Genomic DNA, 22578 nt, shown 5'->3' with positions numbered 1-22578 from the left:
ATGGAGTTACACAGCTTTATTACGCCAGTGGTCTCAGAGGAGTTGCCTCCAGAGTCTGAGCAAACCAATATGGTGGAAGCCCTTCTTTTATCCCCTTTTGGTTTCTTTGTCCCCCAAATATGGATGGGGACTTCCGGACCTTTCATTGGCTTAGCAAAAAGCCCTGTGGGTTGGGATGGGGGTCTTGAGGTCATATCTAAGGACCTGGCCTGGCGCCAGTGCTGATAACTCCCTCCAGGGGTTATGTATTGTTCATGATTTATGGCCTCTGTAAAATGTGAGCATTTAGGTAACAGGTCTTGCAAGACCAGATTGTGGAGGAAAGGGGCAGTGACTTAATTATAGGTTATCAAGAATGCACATTAGGTTACTGCACAGATTCAGATTGCTAGCCCCCACAAACATCAGGGTTACATTGGAATTAGCCTTTTAGCCTTCTCAATAGGAGAGTATTGTAGCCCAAGTAGCCATTGCTAACAAGGAGCCATTAGGCAAAAGAGTTCTTCAAAGTAGCCTCACAAAGTAGCTGCAGAAATCAGCCTTTGCTAAACACAGGAGCCCTTGTAAACATAGCAGCCATTGCTAATAAAGCAGCTTGTCCCTGTAGCCACCCCTACATAAAAGCACCCTCATACCAGCTGGTCAGTATCACACTTTGTACCAACTTGGTCAAAGGAGACTTCTTGCCAAATAGTGACATCAGTATTTGGGTTATAGTGACATCAGTATTTGGGTTATAGAAAATACCCCTGCGTAGTGTATAGAATACAATTGCTGTGTCCTTACTCAGATTGGCCTTGAACATCTGGTGTACTCTGGACAGGGCCCTCACACTCCAATTGGCCTTGAACATTCGGCATACTTTTATTAGGGTTCCTACATTTAGTAATTAGTTTATGTGTGCCATGAGATGAAAAAGGTTGAAAATCGCTGTTCTAGCCTGATTCATGAACATTAATAAAATAATGAACCAGACAAATATAAAAATAAAACTTTCTTTTCTCAAATAACTTGCTTTTGTTTTCATCTTTCAAAATATTATATTTTATTTTTCTCCTCTAGAATTTAAGCTCCATGTGAACAAGGTTTTTTGCCTTGTTTGGATATCTGTTGTATCCTTATTTTCAAAGCAATGCTTGACACATAATAGATGCTCAATAAATATTAATTGAATCAATTTTGATAGGTACTATAAATTAAAAATTGCATGATACTTATGAAAATATAAAGTAGGGTATCTCATGTATCCAAAAGAAATATCTCTCAATAATGAAGGGGAAAATACTTTTTCAGACTAACAAAAGCTGAGATAATTTATTACCAGCAGGTCTGCATTATTAACAATATTAAATGGAGTTCATATGTGGACTCTAATGAACAAAATAAACTGATGAACCAAAAATAGATCCAGAGACATAGAAGCAAGGAACAAATTGCTAACCCCAGAGGGAAGGCAGGAGAGGGTGGGTGGATGGGTGGGCAGAGATCCATCAATGAACATGTATGCATACATGCATAACATGGACACAGTAGGGTAGTGAAGGCCTGGGGTGAGGGGCAAGGGTAGGCTAGGAGAGGTCAATGGGGGACAAAGGGGACATATGTAATACTTTCAACAATAAATATTTAAAAAAATAAATAATAAAGGAGTGTTGCCCATGGGTGTGGCTCAGTGGTTGAGCGTCGACCTATGAACAGGAGGTCACAGTTCAATTCCCAGTCAGGGCACATGCCCAGGTCATGGGCTTGATCCTCATTATGGGGCATGCAGGAGGCAGCCAATCAGTGATTCTCTCTCTTTATTGATGTTTCTATCTCTCCCTGCCCCTTCTTCTCTGAAATCAATAAAAAATACTATATATTTTTAAAAAAACACCTCCAAAACAAAAAACAATAAATATTCAAAAAATAATAATAATAAAGGGAGTTCTTGCCCAGCCAGTGTGGCTCTGTGGCTGAGCATCGGCCCATGAACCAGGGGGTCAGTGTTCAATTCCCTGTTCAATGCAGTGTTCAATGCAGGAGGCAGCTGATCAGTGATTCTCTCTCATCATTGATGTTTCTATCTCTCTCTCCCTTTCCTTTCCTCTCTCTGCAATCAGTAAAATCATAATAAATAAAGATAGTGCTTCAATAAATATAGGGGTGCATGCATTCTTTCAAACTGTTATCTCTGGTTTCTTCAGATATATTCCCAGAAGTGGGATCATTAGGTCAAAGGAAACTCCATATTGTTTTCCAAAGTGGTGGGAATGCAGGCCTTAGAAGGTTCTCTTTCCTCCACATCTTTTTTGTTGATTCATTGATGGTAGTAATAGCGTCAATGATAAAAAGAAAGAAAAAAGGAAAAGAAAAAAAAACTCACTTTAAAATCATATTTTTAAAACCTAGATAAAACACCACTAATGTTGAAATATTTGAAACATTTTCCTTAAAATGTCAAACAACTCAACACTATTCACCATCAGTAACTCTCTGGCAGTCTTACCCTTTTTCATTAGACAAGAAATAAGTAATAGCTATAACACAGGAAAAAAATAAAGCTTATTAGTAAATGCTATGTTTTGTAGCATTTAAAATAATCCACAGATTATTCGAAATTGTGAGAGCTTTCAGCATGGATGTTGAACAGAAAAATAATCAAAAGCAGTTATATTTTTATACAGAAACAACTATTTTAAAAGACAATAAATTACATAACTCCAATAGGAGAAAAATTATACATATAAAATAAGGATGCATGTAATAAATAATTTTCAGTAACTGTTTAGAAAAATTGTAAGTTATATAAGAAGACAAAAATCAATAGAAGATACATATTGGCCAGTGTTGTTCAGTAGTTGGAGTGTTAGCCCGTGCACCAAAAAGTCGAGGGTTCAATTCCCAGTTAAGGGCTCGTACCTGGGTTTCAGGTCCATTCCATGCCCCAATAGAGGCACATGTGGGAGGCAACCAATTGGTGTGTCTCTCACATCGATGTCTCTCTCTGTCTCTCTCACCGACACCCTTTCTCCCTCCCTTCCACTCTCTAAAAATCAATGGAAAAATGTCCTTGGGAGAGGATTAACAAAAAAAGATACATATTATAAATTAATAAGAACATAATGTTATAAATACAATATTGCCAACACTGACCTATAGATTCTGTGAAATTACAAGATTCTTCTAAAATTGATATAGAAAAGCAAAGATCCAGGACATATGAAAAGTTAAAAAGTAAGTTGAAGAAATTTAACAAAAGTGAAGTTATACAGAGGGAAAGAAAAAAAGATATTAAAACTTTATTACCTATGGTTATAAATCATAATCAGAAATGTTTATGTAGTACTTTTTTTTCCCCTGCAAATCCATTTTCTTTCTGTGTAGCATCTAGCTGTTGCTACACCATCATCACTGAGGTAAGCACATTTTTCATTTCCTCTTACATCAAACCTATAATAGAGAGAGTACATTAAACACTATGTACTTGGGAGTCCTATAATTTCTCCCTTGTCCAATAACACCTTTTAAAAAAATCTTCCCCGAATCCTAAAAATGTGTACTGTGATATACCAATAGTACTCTCTTGCTAGGATTAAGATATCTGCACCAAACTGAACCATAAGAGTCTGTCTTCCAAGCATTAATATTTATTAAATTACATTAAGTGAGTGATATGTAATCAGGGGAACTACCAGTTCATATAAATCAATGGTTCTAACATGGGGCAATTTTGCCTTTCCCCCACCCTCCACAAGGGACACTTGGCAATAACTGGAGACATTTTTGGTTGTCACAAATGGAGTGGGTAAAAATCAGAGATGCTGCTAACGTCCTACAATGCACAAGAAAGTGCCCCCCTACCCACAACAAAGAATTATTCAGTCCAATGTGTCAGTTGCGTTGCTACTGAGAACCTTGACTAAAAACTAAAGTGGTAAAGTGGCTGGCTGTCATCATTTGGGTTGGTTACACCGAGATCATGTGTGCAGTGAGTTCAGGTCTTTCAATCCAACTTTTCTTATTGTAAAATGAAAGATACAAAGCTCAGGATAAATTATGTTATCGATGCAAATAAAATCAGGTTAAAATAAACAACAAATTGATCATGAACTGTAAAATATGTCAGCAAACAGGTAGCACAAAGCTTGAAAAATAGATGTAGAATTGGAAAAGATAATTTAGAATCAGGCACAAGTTTAAATTCTTTTGGACTGTGTTTGTGAATTTTAGGTCTTTATTTTCAAAATAACCAAGTACACGATCTTCCCCTTATATATATATTTTAAAGCAAATTAACAACAGTGAATATTTATTAATTGCTATGATCCAGGTTCTCTTTTTTAAATTTATCTTTGTTGTTTAAAGTATGTCCCCTTTCCTCCCCTTGCCCCATGTCCTCCCCACTCCCATGTCCTCCCCATGCAACAGGCTGAGGATTCCCCTTATGTCTTGATTCCCAGCCTCTCTGGTTGGCTCCTGGAGTTAATCTCAGTACATGATACAATCTTCCCATTTCATCTTTTTAACATGTGCTCAAATCTTGGGCTCTAGAGAAATGTAGCTAACCCATGTCTAAATTTAAATAATCTGAGAAAGAAAGAAACTCACCATTTGTTAAATATTCCTCCATTTACCCAAGTTCCTGTTTGATTTTCTGTCATCTCCAACCCAATCCAGAGATCAAAAATACATCTGTGTTGTCTTAAAAAATCCTTTAGAGACAAAATCAATTTCATAATTTTACTTCTCAGTTTTTAATATAGCCCATTGTGAGGAGCAAGGTGACAAATGTTAAACACCAAGCTATACCAGAAAATAAAAAATATTTTACTCTCTGACCCTCAGTTTTCTTATTTATGAAACAAAGATGTGAGAAACATTTTCTTTCAGATACTTTCTGATTCCAAATTAATAATTTTTCAATATGAAAATCTATTCCTCCAGTATTTTTAAACAAAAAAATCTATGGAAATCCAGTTTATTATGAAGCCCATTTTAATCATCACATATTTACTATAATGGTTTTCCTGTTCCTAGCAATTACTAGTATATTGAGTTCCATGTTGTATTTTACTTCAACTTCTCTCCCAAAATTATTCTCTCTCTCTCTCTCTCTCTCTCTCTCTCTCTCTCTCATGCCCCTCAGATAACTAGTTCTTTTATAATCTAGTTATCAGATTGTATTTTTTGCAGATATTCTAATTTTTAAAGGTATCATTCAGGGAAATTATAATTTTTCCTGATATTTCTTCTTTTCTCCTTCTTATTCCTTCAATGTTACAATTGAGCTCATTTTCAAGTCATGGAGTCTTCTCTGCTACTGAGTACATACTTAGCTTTACGTTACATAACTCCATGTTTCCAGTTGATGATAAATATAAAGGAATCATGACAACTCACAATACTCATGGTCCATTTCTATCTAATACTAGTAACAGTGACACAGTAGCTTTTGTCATTTTAATATGCCATCCTCTGCAGCATTTTATAAATTTGTTTTTAAAAAGTTCATTTCATTGAGCTAAACTTTGGGATTACAAAGAAACAGATTAATAAAATATTCTCCCTGGATTGAAAGGGTTTAATTTAGTGAGAAAAATTATGTAAATATAGAGTTAGAAAATATCCTACTAGTTAAGGGGAAGATAATGAATATAATAAACACAAATTAAAATTAAAGTTTACAAAAAAGAAGTATCTGGTTTTTATGGGAGGCTTTCACATAGAATGTGCTTTTTTTTTTTAATATATTTTATTGATTTTTTACAGAGAGGAAGGGAGAGAGACAGAGAGTTAGAAACATCGATGAGAGAGAAACATCGATCAGCTGCCTCCCGCACACCCCCCACTGGGGATGTGCCCGCAACCCAGGTACATGCCCTTGACCGGAATCGAACCTGGGACCCCTCAGTCCGCAGGCCGACGCTCCATCCACTGAGCCAAACCGGTTTCGGCTAGAATGTGCTTTAAGAGGTAAAGCTGGAAGAGATTTCATGATACATATAGAGGGTGAGGGAGAAAAAGACATTCATAGTCTAGACTTAGCAAAGAGCTTGTCTGAAGGCAGAAAAAATATGTAAGGATAAACATATTGGAAACCAGCAGGGGAGATCTATGCCTATGCCTATGCCTATATATTCGTATGAAAAATAATACAATGATTAATGAACAGTAATGCAAAAATAAACTGTTTTGTGTACTTGCAACTGTAAATCTATTTTTGCCCATCCTGTATGTGTATATATAAATTATTGAATAATGGGAAAATTGGGTGATGTTCAAGTAGCTGTGGTCTTGGTGACAGGCAACTGGGAGGTGCATTTTCTAGAACCTGTCCAATGAAAAAATATTAATAGTTAATTGTTTAACACAGGGGTGTCCATATAGCTTATTGTTAAAAATGCAAGATAATTTTAAGTAGATGAAAATAAACAAAAAAATATTTCATGAAACAAGTTTTATCTCTTAATATTTTAAATTATTTTACATAAAGTCTTAAAATTCTTAAATACATTGCCCTGGCTGATGTGGCTCAGTTGGTTGAGGGTCATCCCATACACCCAAGGTTACAGGCTAGATTTTCAGTCAGGGTGCATGCTGGGGTTGCAGGCTCTATCCCCAGCAGAGGGCGTGCAGGAGACAGCTGATCAATGTGATGTTTTATCTGCTGGAAGCAAATTCCAGCAGGTCATAATTATGCAAAAATTCATCAGAAGGCTGATGGATCTTGGGACTTCAGCAGGGCTGAAAATATGCTATATTATTACCTGCTGCTGAACAGCTGCAGGCATTTCCCCTAAACTGATAATCTTTCCTGTTTACCTGCTGCTGGAGGAATGGCTGAAGGAATTTCTCCTAACCTGATAATCCATTATTGCTTACTAGACCTTACCTTGGATATGTATATCTGCTTTGCTAAAGGGCAAAATCTATATTAATGAAAGGGTAATATGCTAATTAGACTGGGAGACCTTCCAGACGTCCTTCCAAACAAAACCATGGTGGTGGGGCTGAGGCAGAGGTGGTTAGGGGCGATCAGGCCAGGAGGGGAGGGCAGTTGGGGCGATCAGGCCAGGAGGGGAGGGCAGTCAGGGGCAATCAGGCTGGTGGGGGGGGAAGTTGGGGGCAAGCAGGCCAGCAGGGGGGACAGTTGAGGGCAAGCAGGCTGTCAAGGAAGGCAGTTGGGGGCAAGCAGGCTGGCAGGGGGGAAATTGGGGGTGAGCAGGCTGGCAGGCAGAGTGGTTAGGGGCGATCAGGCTGGCAGGCAGGTGAGCAGTTAGGAGCCAGTGGTCCCGGATTGCGAGAAGAATGTTTGACTGACAGTTTAGGCCCAATCCCTGTGGATGTCTGGCAGTCGGACATCCTCCAAGGGGTCCCAGATTGGAGAGGGTGCAGGCTGGGCTGAGGGACACCTCCCCACCCTTGTGCACAAATTTCGTATACCGGGCCACTAGTGTGTTAATAAAAAGTCATGGGTCCGGAGATTCGGAGAGCTTAGTCACTAGAGCTAAGACTCCCCTGGCCCCCCCAAAATGCCTTCCAAATTTAAATTTCTTGTCTATTTATCCATTTATTTGCAGCCCCTTCTCCAGATTCCTGAACCCTTGCTGTGAAAAGACTGTGGCATTTATCAATGTTTCTCTCTCTCCCTCTCCCTTCCTCTCTCTCTAAAATCAATAAAAATATCAAAATTATTGTATATGTTACTTTTATCACTCCTTCACAGACAGGTTTACCTCATTCTGTTGGTCACTTATATTTTGCCCAGATTCTGTAGTATATAACAGGCATCAACAATCTTCAAAATACATCAGGATATTTTATGATCAGTTTTTTTTAATCCAAATAGTACAATAATTCTTATTTGCTATGTTTAATGATTTCTCTTAAGCTCAAAACTATTGTTGTGTACTTCTGTTCTTAGTGTTCCATAATATTCACTCTTTTTCAGTCTTTGCCAACATGATTCCTGTAAGTGAAGAGTTTAAACAGTATGCCTTGTTCTTTCTTTATCCCTCAAGAATTTTATTAACATTCATTATTTTTCCATTTTGCTGGTAATTTAGCCTCTTTTTCCTTAAGAGGAACTGTAAAAGGCAGTACAAATAGTTCTCAGAATGTTCATTATAAAAGTCTTGCAAAATTCATGAGTGAGATTATTTATAGAAGCTCTTTCATTTAAGCATATTTTATTTTCTGTGTCTGCTCTTAACATATTTAGTTTTTCACATTTTATTCAGATTTCCATACCTTTTCTTGCTTCCAAAATAGTTTACTTTCCTTGCAATGATCTGTAAATTGTTCCAGTCTGGTTCACATTCATTTAAATGTGTACCAATCATCAGGCAGATTATCTAAATAGACTGTTCACCACATAAATAACATACAATTCTAACAGTGTTGACTGCTGTGCTGTACTCTTTACATTTTAAACGCTTCTTAATTGTACATTATTCCCAAAAATATTTAAACCAAATTACATTACCTCTTATATTGACCCTTTTAAAGAGATTAGACAAAAGCAAAACTATATGTTTACTGTAAACTTGATTTAGGGAAATAACAGATTTTACAAGTGCAGAGTTACAGAGTTTCTCAATCTCTTATTCTTGGAGATTCTCTTTACTAAAAAAAAAAATTGTCAGAGGGAAGGCAGGGAGGGGGATGGGAGGGGAGTGATTAACTGGGGAATTTATATGCATAAATTCATAACCCATGGACACAGAATATAGAGTGGTGAAGGCCTGGGAGGGGCAGGTTCATGGTGGAGGGGGTCAATGGGGAGGAGAAACAGAAACAAAGAGGATATTTGTCATACTTTCAACAATAAAAATAAATTTTTAAAAAATTTGTCATGGAAAATAATATTTATTCAACAAATATTCATTAAACTTTTATTTGTATCTGTCTTTATGCTACAGCAAAAGATATAATTTCAAATAAAGCATAATATTTATTTACTGGAAGCTCATCCTCTGGTCTAGGGTGAAACTTTCGATTATACACCTATTGCATTACCAGTAATGAGTGCTATGATGGAGGCTGCCATGGGAACTCAGAGGCAGACAGCAAAGCAATAGTGAGTAGTCAGAGGAAGGTGAAATGAAGAATCCCATCCACCATGAAGCAGTTCTCTGTTTGTGCACTAAAAGGTTTTCAAATATTATCAAGCTCTTCTATTTATACTCCTTAAAATATAAAGATAACTATCAAGTCTACTAACTTGATGTGTTACACTATCCAAACAAAATATCATCAGGTATCTTCCATGGCCTGCTATGAACATCTTTAATATTCCATATACAAAGATAGGCATGTGTAAAAAGTTTTAAAAATCATAATGGAATTTGAATATTTCCAATGCCCTTACACACAAAAAATTCATAAGTTTTATGTATTAGATTACTTACCATTTCTTCTCTAGAGTCAATCACAGTTAGGTCAGCATGTTGAGTAGAACAGTTGTGTCTACTTGAATTCCAATCCCCTTCTTGTTTAGAGAAATAATAGCAATTCTTTTGAAAACCAATCCAACCATCTGGGCAAAAATACTGAGTAGATGGACTGTATTTAACTAGAAATGAGACAAATGCATAGTCTAAGAACCAGATGAAATAATATACCTCTGCATTTGAGATTATTGGGGAAAGGCAGGATTGTGATGTAAAAGATTATATGATCATGATTAGAATTGCATATATACCACGTAACATGTTTTTAAAAAATTCCTGTTACATTAAATGACAGCAGCTCAGGATTTGACAAGACACTCATATTCCTTTTGAAGCATAATAGTAATCCCTCCTTTGGAAAAACTGCTGTTTGAAACTGCTGTTTTAGAATTCTCTGTTGTTTTGAAATTCTCTGCTATTTTTTGCTAGTCCTTCTGTTATTTTTAGACTGTAAAATAACATTGCTTTTTAGCTTGAATAATAGAAAAGATAAACTTAATTGTCTGACCTTGCAAGCTAGCCATCTAACATAAGGGACTGAAATGCTGATACTGATGCCAGGTGTCTGTATAGATATGTACTCAAGGTTACAGGTGTCTGTATAGATATGATATGTACTCAAGGTTACAAGTTGTCTGTATAGATATGACAGGTGTTTGCTAGATATGACATATACTCAAAGTTACAAGTTATCTGCAAAAATAACTTACACAAAGACCTGGAAGGATATAAAAAGGGAATACTCCTTCCTGTGTTTGTTCAGAATTTGACAGAGCTATTCTGCTCTGAACCTGCGTGCAATAAAGATGATTTCTAACTAATTGGCTCATTAAGGCGTCTTGTCTAGCTCGCTGATTTGCGATACACTTTTAACTCTAACCTTAATGATACATAGGCATTTCAGAGTAACCATTGTTATTTGTGTCACTTTCACTTGTGTTAAGACACCTTTGTCATTTATGGGTAAATGAAATATAATAAAATCCTAGCATTATCTGCAAGTAATAAAAATACTAATTTAAACTAGACTGTAAAAATGCAGGAAGCATGTTAAATGCTAAGGAAGTAATGGAAAGAATAAAACAGAATATGTAGCTAACGAGGCATGTGTTAGATTGCCTATTGTCAAGAAGGTAACCCATTAGTTCTGGGTTAACCTATGAAAAGAACCCACACGAGATTTAGAAGGGGGAAATGAAGCAGAAGTCATTATTCTTAAAGACTTGGGCATTGGCAGTTCATAGGTCTCTTCATGAGTACCTTTGGCAGCTAGATGTGTTAGCTTCTTAGACTTTCTTCTAATCCAGCGGTTCTCAACCTGTGGATCGCAACCCCTTTGGGGGGTCGAATGACCCTTTCACAGGGGTCGCCTAAGGCCATCGGAAAACACATATATAATTACATATTGTTTTGTGATTAACTATGCTTTATTAATTATGTTCAATTTGTAACAATGAAAATACATCCTGCATATCAGATATTTACATTACGATTCATAACAGTAACAAAATTACAGTTATGAAGTAGCAATGGAAATAATTTTATGGTTGGGGATCACCACAACATGAGTAACTGTATTAAAGGGTCATGGCATTAGGAAGGTTGAGAACCACTGTTCTAATCTCTGGATTCTCCTAAAACGTTAGTGGTTTAAGCCAAAGTTATTAGTGACTATTTCTCCTCCAGTGATACAACTTTCCAGACCATAACTCCACAGCTCCTCTCATAATAATGTTATTCCTAATTCTTGTGTTAAAGTCCTAGTCTTGAAACATTTGTAGTGTCTATTTTTCTGAACACAGGTAGACTTGAGTCAATTTTTGGTTCCAGAAATGGTTCTAAAGCAACAGAACCTTAAGGATGAGATATCATCATATTGATTTTTCAATGTCATTTGCTTTAAATGCATTAATCTAATCACCAGTTATAAATGGGATGCTGGTGATTAAGGGTGTACCGAGAGAAAACAATTGGTTGAATTATTATCTACAGTCATTTCCACAATGAGTCAATGAAATTTTGCTTCATGTTATGACATGGAAGAATAACACAGCATAATGTGGAACAACAGAAATGAGATGCAAAGGATACATGCAAATTGCATGATTTTATTTATGTAGAAATGTTTTTAGATGGGCAAAACTAACCTATGCAACTGAAATCAAAATAGTGATTATCATTATCAGGGTGAACAATTTTGTCTTAATCTTTGCATCTCCCAATGCCTTACATAGGTCACGTATTTCATAATAACTCATTCATCGATGCCCATTAAATATATCGTGACTAATGGGAAGGGAGTGAGAATAATAAGCAAAGATCATGATGAAACAAAAAGAAAAAGAATCATTTAATAGTGAAACGGAATTTTTGTAATAGAACCCAGATTCTTTGTCTGCCGGAATTGAAAAATGAATCCACCGACAGAAAGTGGTATAGCAAAGGTGGAAATTTATTGAAGGGCAAGTACAGACTACCAGGTGGGGAGAGGAAAAGAGTCCCACAGAATGGACTCCCACGTGGGGAGGGGGAAAAGGGTCCCACTGAGTTTTTTCCCCTATGGCTTATAAAGGCTGCAGATCCTGGTGCCTTGATATCCCCTTTGGCCACTATTCCCTTAGACTGGTTACTATGGTAACTCCTAGGCTCAAAGGTGGCACCTCATATGGGACATGTGATGCCCCCCTCCTTCATTGTTCTTTTCTTTCTGGGCTTTCTTCCTTCCTCTTTATTTTGTAAATATAGACCTTTTTGGCTACTTCCAGCTCCCTTGTCTTATGTAAATGCAACTGTTGCTGCTCCCTGCACCTGGCTTCCTGGTGTTATGGAGATGTACCTTCTCCCAAGCTGTAGCCCTGCGTTTTCCCATGGACCCCAATTCTAAAAACTCCCTAAGCCTGCATCTATTCCCCTAAAATTCCTGTTTCAATAGAAAGCCCTGAACAGGGGGAAAGAAAAAAAAGATGAAGAAATAAAGTATGAAATTTACTCACCATATATAATTAAGGCAATCAAAATGAAACTAATTACAAGTAATCCAATAGTTGACACCTTATACTTGTTAATACCTGAAAAACAGCAAAAAAATATTTTTAGATTAAGAAACAGCTACAAGAAAAACTAAAGTTTGTACTCATAACTGTTTCTAAAAACCTCTATAGGCAATTTTATTCTGCTACTTCACAAGGAAATGACACAAAACAATTTTTTTCCTGTTTGTCATATGAGAAAAAAATTCTGATTTTTATTTTGTTGCTTGAAATTTTTCAGGACATCTTTATATCCAATTCAAGTGTTACCATGGATTTCACTGTAATAGTCCAAGGAATCAAAGATGTATGTGTCTTTAGGCCAGAATTTCCTCAGGCCTGGAGCCACTCCCAGACCTTCACTACCTTTTCTCTATGGCAGTGATTTTTCAACCTTATTCATCTCATGGCACATATAAACTAACTACTAAAATGCTGCGGCACACTAGAAAATATATTTTTTGCTGATCTGACAAAAATAGGTATAATTTTGATTCATTTACAGCAGATGGATATTGTTGATTGTTGTCAGTTTTTTTATTTGACAATTTAAGGAAAAAGAGGTCAGTGACCCTGGCTAAATAGTCAGGTATTGCATATTTTAAAGGTACTTGTAGCACACCAGTGTGCCATGGCACACTACTTGAAAATCACTGCTTTATGGTAAAGTATCAGGACATCCTAACATTCTTTTAATGTTTCTAAGAAAATCTACTTTCCAACTAATGAAAAGTTTATTTTAAACTGTAGACTGAATAGCATATTTGAAAAGTCATAGAATAATCAATCAAAAGATTTGGGATTATAATTTTTACCACAAGCAAGCAATGGGAACTTGGATAAGTCATTATTTTTTTCTGGCTGTATGTATTTCCTCATTGGCAAAATCAGTAGAACACAACTCATCTCTGACCAGAAATTGTTTTTCTTTTATTAGTGCCCATTTTGGGAGAAAAATGGTACATAACTTTTTAAAAATGAAAAAATTTTATTTTACATGATTATAAACTATCCTTATTGTAAATTTAAAAAAATTATAAAAGTTACCTTAAGGTAGACTATAAACATTGAGAGTGTTTATTATTCCTGTTTTTTCACCTAGTAAAGAACTATTCTTTTGTTGAATACTTTTTTCCAGAGTATATGTATTAAAAATAGTATTTACTAGTAAAATGCATCCATATGTACACTACTTAGACAAAATTAGCATTCTCATTTGAGTTAACATCCTTCCATCTATGTATCTCTAATTCTATTTTCACACATATAACCTCTCTCCAAAATACACATAATCTTAAATGAGTACAATTATCATGTACCCATTGTTGTGTAATTTAATATTTTCAGTTAATGTGTTCTTACTACTGTGGCACACTGTTTAAAAGGGCGCCCAATGAATTGTTCCTCCTGTGTCTACCATCCCTTGCACACATGATCTTGCTACTTCTCCCATCAAGAAGTACAGTGTATTTCCTAACACTTGAGTGTGAATTGGCTTTGTGCCTTGCTTTGCCCAATAAGATATGGTAGAAATGACAGTCTAGCACAGCGGTTCTCAACCCGTGGGTCGTGACCCCTTTGGCAGTCGAACAACCCTTTCACAGGGGTCGCCTAAGACCATCCTGCATATCAGGTATTTACATTATGATTCATAACAGTAGCAACATTACAGTTATGAAGTAGCAAAGAAAATAATTTTATGGTTGGGTCACAACATGAGGAACTGCATTTAAAGGGCCAGAAGGTTGAGAACCACTGGTCTAGCACATTAGAGCCCATGCCTGAAAAGATATTTCAATTTCTATTTTCAGTTGTCTAGAGCCCAGTCACTGTCTTAAAAAATGAGACAGAGAGAGAGAAAGAGAAAGAGTATATAGTGGATAAACAGCTGAATCCAATCACTAAGGCTTAAATTTGTGAGTGATGACTTAAATCTGTGAGTGAAGACATTTGGATCCTCAGTCCCTGCCCAAATATAGCAGTTGGTATAACATGGAGATGAGCCATTTCACAGAATCTTGTCCACATTCCTAACCCATAGAACCACCAGCACTAATGAGAAGGCTAAAAGGCTAATTCCAATGTAACCCTGATATTTGGGGGGCTAGCAATCTGAATCTGTGCCAGCAATCTAATGTACATTATTGATAACCTATAATTAAGTCATTACCCCTTTCTCCACAAACTGGTCTTGCAAGACCTATTACGTAAATGCTCACATTTTACAGAGACCATAAACCATGAACAGCACACAGTCCCCAGAGAGGGGTTATCAGCACTGGTGCCAGGCCAGGCCCTTAGGTATGGTCTCAGGACCCCCAACACCTGGGGCTTTTTGCAAAGCCTGTGAAAGTTCCTGAAGTATAATCCATATTTGGAGGACAAAGACACCAAAAGGAGATAATAGAGTGTCTTCCACCATATTGGTTGGGTCAGAATTTGAGAGGCAACCTCCTCTGAGTCCGCCAGCATAATAAAGCTGTGTAACTCCATTTCTCTAAGCGTTGCTTGGTTTTTCTCTGGTCTTCTACAACACTATCATGATTGTTGTTTTAAGCCACTAAAACTTTGGGGTGGTTGTTCATTCAGAGCAACAGATAAATTTATCCACTATGCAAAAGTGTAATTTTACATCACAATTTTAATGTCTGATAAAACTTTTTTATATGGCTATGCCATTAGAATAAACATTAATCCTCTTCTTATGGATCTTTAAGTTGGGTCATTCCTTTTTCTTTCAACCAGAACTAAATAAGTATAGGTTAAATGTATTTTTTCATACTTATCTAATTATCTTTTTAAGATAAAATTTTAAAAATAAATAAGTTGATATATGTTGGTTAAATATTTTTCCAAAAGTATGGTACTAATTTAAATTATCATGAGCAATACATGAAAATACTAGTACCAATAAAAATTCAAAATAAAATAATTTTTAAAGAGTACCATAAGGAGGGAAAAGAAATGTAGGAAAAGAATATCAGCATTGTTTCTGAGCCACCCAACTGTTATTTAACTATTTGAGAAATATAATTATGGAGTAGGGTCTAATCTTGTAGATTTCTTCCAAATTTCTGAAATGCCTGTCATTAGCTGTGCATTTCTTCTTCCTATCCAGAATTTCAAAGTTACACAATAAGCATGAACTATAGTATCTGCAATGCTTCACCTTTGAACCAGCACTGTTTATTTATTCTTTCATCCTTTAACAAATGTTAAGTCACCTACCATGTGCTAGTTTCCATTAATGCAATAGTAAGCAAGAAAGACCTAATGCATGCATGCTCTCCTGGAAGATACATTTGGAAAAGACTGACAAACTGATAAAAACTAATTTAAAAATTACAATTTGAAACAAAAATGAGAAAGGCAATAAACAGGGTCCTCTGAATTGATAAGGGGGGAGAGCCTAAAAAACATAGCTAGGAGGGTCACTCTGGGGAAATGATGTTAAAACCAAGACCTAAAATATGAGCAGTGGCCAGGTACACAAAATCTTGCAAGGCACTTGGCCCTGTCTAAAAATTCCACAATGCCCTGGCCAGTGTGCCTCCGTGTTTAGAGCATGGGCCCATGCACCGAAGGGTGGCAGGTTTGATTCCTGGTCAAGAACATGAACCGTACCTGGATTTCTGGTTCTATCCTCAGCCCCAGCCAGGTCCTGGGTGAGGCAACCAACAAATGTTCTCTCACATCGATATTTCTCTCTCTCTCTCTCTCTCTCTCTCTCTCTCTCTCTCTCTCTCCCCCTCTCTCTAAAAATCAATGGGAAAAATATCATCCTGTGAGGATTAACATAAATAAATAAATGAATACATCAATCCATCCATCTATCCATGCAACATAAATACATAAAAATAAAACATCCACAAAGACATTTTAGTCTGTACCCAAATGTCCTTGATAGTTGACCCTGTCCAAAATGTCCAGAGCATATTTGGCCTTCACCAAATCCACAAGTGGTCCTTGATACTTGTCTAAAATGCCCATGCTTAAGAAAACATCCCTGGGTTCAAATAGCCCATAATATTTATTTCTACTTTGGGTTTACAGAATTAATACTTTAAAATATGATCATGTTTTGTTGGTCCAACAATTGTGTTGTGGCTGCGCTGCCGATAATAAGCCTCCCTGTTCTGGTAGCTTTAGATAGATGGGTCTGGGTTCAAATCTTTCAGATGAGCAGGATTTATGTTAACTATGGACCACATGTTTTCCATGAACTTTTTGGACATTAATCAAATGAAATAAACAAGAGAAAACATTTCAAGCAACAAGTACAGCAAGTGCAGGTGCCTTGAATCAGGAAAAAGATTAAAAGTATGCAGCAAAGAACAATATAACAAGCGTGACTAGGTAAGAGTAAAGGAGCTAAATGATGTTAAGCTTTGAAGGCGCTGAAAAATAACTTGATTTTCTTTTAAGTATAATGGGAAGCCATTGAATTTTTAAATATGTGTTTGGCATTACTAAATTCGTGTTTTTAAAAGTTCTCTATTACCATTGGGGGGCGCGCACGTACAGTGCGATTGAAACTTTGTGGCCCATGCACAGAAGTCGGTATTTTATGGAAGAGCCACACTCAAGGGGCCAAAGAGCTGCATGTGGCTCGCGAGCTGCAGTTTGCTGACCACTGATCTAGAGTAAAGGGATAAATTGCAGATGCCTGCAAGAGGGGAATGAAATCATTAAATTAAAAAGAATTCTTGCCTAGGCTAGAGGGTTGTGGTCTAAAGTACAAATGAAGGGATTGTTCCTAGTAAGACCCTGTCTCCAATGTAGCAAAGGTCAAAAAGAGGAGAAACAGGACATACATCTGTCTTTTCAGCCTTTTTTGGTGCTGTATATGGATGGCGCAGTTCAGAACTTGAGTCCAGGCTTTTAATCACCTTTCAAATATCATCTCATTAATTTATTTAATTTCTTATTAGTTTTCTTCAAATATTAGGTATCCTGGAAACAAATACTTGTTTCCCCTTTTTCTATGCCATCAGTCAAGTCAATTTGATGGTAGTCTGTTTATCTGTCCATGGACTGGTATGGTGGACAAAAAGATATTATCAATATCACAGGTTCAAAAATCTTGATCAAATAGTTACAATGTATAACTTTATTTTCTTACCTCATTTTAGCATATATCTCTTCAACCATTAAATAACACTATCTCTTTTTTAAATTGAATAATATAAATATGTTGTTTTCAGAAGGTCTGCCTTTTAAAAGGAATTAAGTACAATCAGTTTTTCTTATTATTTTTTCTTGTGTTAGCTGTCCCATCATTCTATATTTTAATTATGTATGGGAGGAGGTAAAGATTATTTACTGCCATATTAAATGAAAATTTTAAGTACATTTTCCTATTCATTATTTTAAGTAGGTAGTCAGGCTCTTTTGGAATTCTTTCCCTCTGAGCCCTAAAATCTAGTTTTCTACAATCAGTTTAAATAGCTTTCATTATACAAGGCCCTCCTTTCTATTCTTATCCAAAAAACCAAACAACAGAAAATATTGGTCTCCCACTATAAATTTCGTATCAACAGATGGTTACTAGACTTAGTGTGATGAGCACATGGATAAGATATGTAAATGTCAGATCACTATGTTGTATGCTTGAAACTAATGTAATACTATATGTCAAGTAAATTTTAACTTAAAAATAGATGAATTTCAAAGTTGTTCAGCCCTTATGTGTTCAACAAAAGAATGTAAATAAAAAACATAACATCCTAAGACAGCTCAATAAAAAAAACTATATAAGTAACAATTATAATGGAGAAAATAAAATGGAATAAGCATTGCTAAGAGAGTTACTGAAACTAGAGTCTGGAGCCCATTAAGGAATGGGTGGGGGGGAGGGTATGCACATTTTATGCCTTAGTTCTCAAAGATGCTACTAAGTTGCTTAACCTATTGCCAAACTCAGCCCCAGGCTGACTCATAAAAATCCTAAAACACCAATTGTGTCATGAACACATATTGGCTTAACCTCTTCCTTCTAGTCTTTGCCTCCCTTGTTAGCGTATTGCATAAGCAATTCCTGGTAACCTAGCCTGCAATCATTTATTTGCATGAAACAAGTACATTTTGTGGTTTTTGATTTTTTTAAATCCTATGCTTTTTTGTTGTTGTTCTCTCTGGGACAAAATTTAAGTTGCCACCTGCATCTGTGTCTCCAGGATTGCAACTCCTTTTGTTCAGATAAATATTTTTTGTTCTGAATTACAGGCTGAACCTCTTCTTTGGTTAACACAATATAACTAAAATAGTTCTAATTAACCTCTATGATAATCTAAATTGTGAAGGATTCCAATTATTTTTCCTCAAAGAGAAGCTCCATTGATTTAACTAATTTTTCTTAATTTCTGAATCTAATCTTCTCCAAAGAGGGTTGAAAGGAAAGAGTCAATGAATTTAAAGTTAAACAAAATACCCTACTTTCTAGCTAATATCTATTGAAAAAAATCATAAACAATCAATAAGTAGAAATAAGAAAATATTAAAAAGTAAAATCCAAAACAAATATACGAATAAGTTATATCACACACTGTTATTACTTTTACAAGGGTGCTTATAATTTCAGATGATATATCTATATATTTTATATATAATACTATACACAAACTAGGAGCCTAACGCGTGATTTGAAATTGCGCAGAGCCATTCATATATAATATTATACACAAACTAGGAGCCTAGCGCTCGATTTGAAATTGCACAGAGCCTTCCACCCTCGAGTCACTGGTCCAGCCCTGCCTCCCTCTCTGGCCCTTGAAGCAGCTGGGGCTGCTGCTGATCAGGCCCTTCCTCAGCGCAGGTACGCGGAGACCACTACCGCCCCACACCCGACGCTGCTCGAGCAACCTCCTCCATTACGGCATCCCAGTTAATTAACATATTTTTCTATTATACATATAGATATGACTTAATGTAATTTCGTACGCGGAGACCACTACCGCCCCACACCCGACGCTGCGCATGGAACCTCCTCCTGTCAGGTTGACCCATTACGGCATCCCGGTTAATTAGCATATTTCTCTATTATACATATAGATATGACTTAATGTAATTTTAAATTCACTTTATGATTTAAGTGAAGTTGCCTTAATTCATTTTTTATGGCAAAGACAAAAAAATAAGTTCTTTTTAGAAGCAAAGTTGATATGAGAACGAAGTAAGTTGTTTCAGCATGGTATCATCTCGTCTATTGTCATGATAAGTACCTCAGCTGTCACTGAGATATTGAGGCTATACATACTGAGAGTTTGTGAGAACTATTTGAAAGTTTTGGTTTGGGTGAGCACACTCTTTCCTAAACTTTTAATTTATATATTTTTCATTTTTATTATTTTTATTTAAATATAGTTAGTAACCAATATTTTATTAGTTTCAGGTGTGTAATATAGTGACTCAATACTTATACACCTTACAATGTGATCACCTCAATAACACTAGTAATCAGTCATCATGCAAATTTATCACAATATTATTGACTGTACTCCCTTTCACCAAAACTCTCCCAAAACCCTTGGGGCATTAGCTCCTACTGATAAGGAGGACTATCTCGTTGGCAACACAGAAAGTGAGGCAGCTGCCCGATCCATGTGGCTCAGTGGTTGAGTGTCGCTCTATGAACCAGGAGGTCTTGGTTCAATTCCAGGTTAGGGCATATGCCCAGGTTGCGAACTTGATCCTTGGTGGGGGATGTGCAGGAGGCAGCCCATCAATGATTCTCTCTCATCACTGATGTTTCTATCTTCCTCTCCCTCCCCATTCTTCTCTGAAATCAATAAAAATATATTTAAAAAGAAAAAAAGGAGGAGGCAACCAACACCTGCTTTTTTGTTTCCTAGCAACAGGGTACTTTAACTTTTATGTGGCAGTTGGAAATCAGCTCTCCTTTGATAGCTGTCCTTCCTAAATAACTCTAAGTGTAAAAAGCCACACCTCGTATTAAATTTAGACTTTATTCTTTTATCCCCCTTGCCCGGAATAGATTAATAATCTATCATTGGTTGGGTGTATGTTATTTCTTTATTCGCATGTTAAGCGATATTATCCTGTATGTTACTGGCTTGTGAAATTATTAATATTACCACAGGGAATCTGTATTATGTAAATTCCTGTGACAAAGACAAAATCAGTTTCTGGAGCATAACTTTTGCTGCTTCCCCCAAAACAAAGCAATACAATATTAAGTAACTTATAGAAAATATTTGTGTGGTATATAGAACTTATTTACACATACAACATATAAATCCAAACTGTTGATTGATACATAAAGTTGAACTTAACACTGATTTTATGCATGGCTTAGAAAGTATTTTTAAAACTTTTTGTTCAGATATTTTCATGTTACCATACAATATTTGATTCCATTTTTTCCCAACCCTCTTTGATTTAACCTTAGAAAGAATTATTAAATTATCAAAAACAAAAAAGAGAGGATTCTAGTATGCGTTCTGATATGAACTGCAACAATAATGTTTGATTTGCATGTACTGGTAGGTTGAAATAAAATTAAGTGGAAAATGTTAATTCACAACAATCTCCAAATCATGGATTGCTAGATATTATGCATTTTAGTTTCATTTCCTCTCTTCTTCACCATAGTATGACTATAAAGAGCTCTATTCAAATAACTTGAAAAGTTTTTCCTGTCAGATTTAGAATTGGGATCTGAGTTTGTTATTTAATACATCCAAGTAATACCTAGTTGTTTTCTGAGGGTATTTTTTTTAGTACATTTTCTTCCCTCATCCTTCTTAATGTTGCCAGAAACATCCTCAAAAATATCAGGATACAAGCAATTACTTAGATAAGAGTAAGATAGGCAGATAATCTTTCTGCTATTAAAAATCTGAAGTGTAGTATATCTTGAGTTCCTCAAAGCCTATAAACAGTCTTTTAAAATATCACAAATATTGGCCAATTTTAATATCTTCTGTGTATTCTAGTCATTGAATGAGTACATAGAATATATTTAACATCTTCCCCAGTAGTACCATTATTAAATACTAAATTAAAGTGAATCTAAGTCTTGAACAGTTTTAAGCTACTGCTAATCCTTTTCCATTCTTAATTAAGACAAAGTGAATCTGAATTAAAAGAACAAAATAGTTACAAATCTGAATTTTGTTATTCTATTTTTCAATAGGATTTTTTTTTGCCGTGATGGGAGAAACTACAAAACTCATTTCATGTTTTCTAAGTTTTTCTGAGTTTTTAACATTAGGCTTCATAATTTCACTAAGTCACCTTGATTCTGCACAATTGAAAGTGGACTTACCTTGCTTTTTTGAATCAGTTTCTGGCACCCCTTCCTGCAGGGCAGATGAGGCGAAGTTATTCACTATATTTTCCATAACTTCTCTTCAAAGTTTTCACTTTAAAGCAAAAATGTCGTCTTTACAACACAGCTTCAAGGTATGGTCTTCCTACTTTTATAAAGGAAAACAGACATTTAAATAATATTTCTCAAAATGAAACTAACCGTATGACTAAGATCCTTAGTCGGTCGACTCTTGCCGCGTTAAAGGAAATGAGAAAGAATCAGAAGTTAAAAAAAGAGAAGATGAAGGCCTGGGATTGGCCAGAAACTGGATGGAGGTGGGCAATGGGGAGGAAATAGAGGGACATCTCAACAATAAAGATTTAAAAAGAAAAGAAAAAAAAGTCGTGTGTGTGTGTGTGTGTGTGTGTGTGTGTGTGTGTGTGTGTGTGTTCTGGTCAGGAAGCGTTTTATTTTTCTCCAAGTTTAAGAGTTTTCACTGACAGAAAATCAACACTTTCATAAAACCTCTTCAGCTTCTGAATCTTGTTTTTGGCAAAGGTAACAACATATCTCTCTCTGATATGGACACCCAATCTGTGACAGTAGTTAGTTAGGTTATTAACAAAGGAAGAGGGCAAGTGGAATCAGACATTAAGCCTGATTAACTGGGAAGGGGCAGCTTCACCGACACCCTAGGGAGCAGCTGCACCCTCTGCCCTAGGCCAGCAGGTAGGAAAGGTTGGCTTTCCAGTTTCCCCAGGGAGAGGGGTAAACCATGAGGGGGAAATTCCTCTGCTGAGGCAGATGCAGTAGGAGCCAAAATGGCAACTATAAAGGGGAAGAG

At 36.1% G+C, this 22578-nt stretch overlaps 1 protein-coding gene across 1 annotated transcript in view; it reads right to left on the bottom strand.

Annotated features, from left to right (window-relative positions):
• Positions 1-2202: 2202 nt before the first annotated feature.
• CLEC2B (C-type lectin domain family 2, member B) overlaps positions 2203-22578 on the bottom strand; it is a 50641-nt gene continuing 30265 nt past the window's right edge. The window contains exons 3-7 of the mRNA XM_014543818.1: positions 12428-12502; positions 9393-9556; positions 4591-4694; positions 3289-3432; positions 2203-2286 (exon numbers count right to left, since the gene is read on the bottom strand). Of these exons, the coding sequence (XP_014399304.1) occupies positions 3318-3432; positions 4591-4694; positions 9393-9556; positions 12428-12502 (458 nt within the window). The 3' untranslated portion in view covers positions 2203-2286; positions 3289-3317. The remainder of the gene's footprint in view (positions 2287-3288; positions 3433-4590; positions 4695-9392; positions 9557-12427; positions 12503-22578) is intronic.

This window comes from Myotis brandtii, unplaced genomic scaffold, assembly GCF_000412655.1.
Source record: "Myotis brandtii unplaced genomic scaffold, ASM41265v1 scaffold337, whole genome shotgun sequence".
NCBI classification, from domain to species: Eukaryota; Metazoa; Chordata; class Mammalia; order Chiroptera; family Vespertilionidae; genus Myotis; species Myotis brandtii.
The sequence above is the reverse complement of the archived record's forward strand: the minus strand, read 5'-3'. Positions and strand labels throughout refer to the sequence as shown.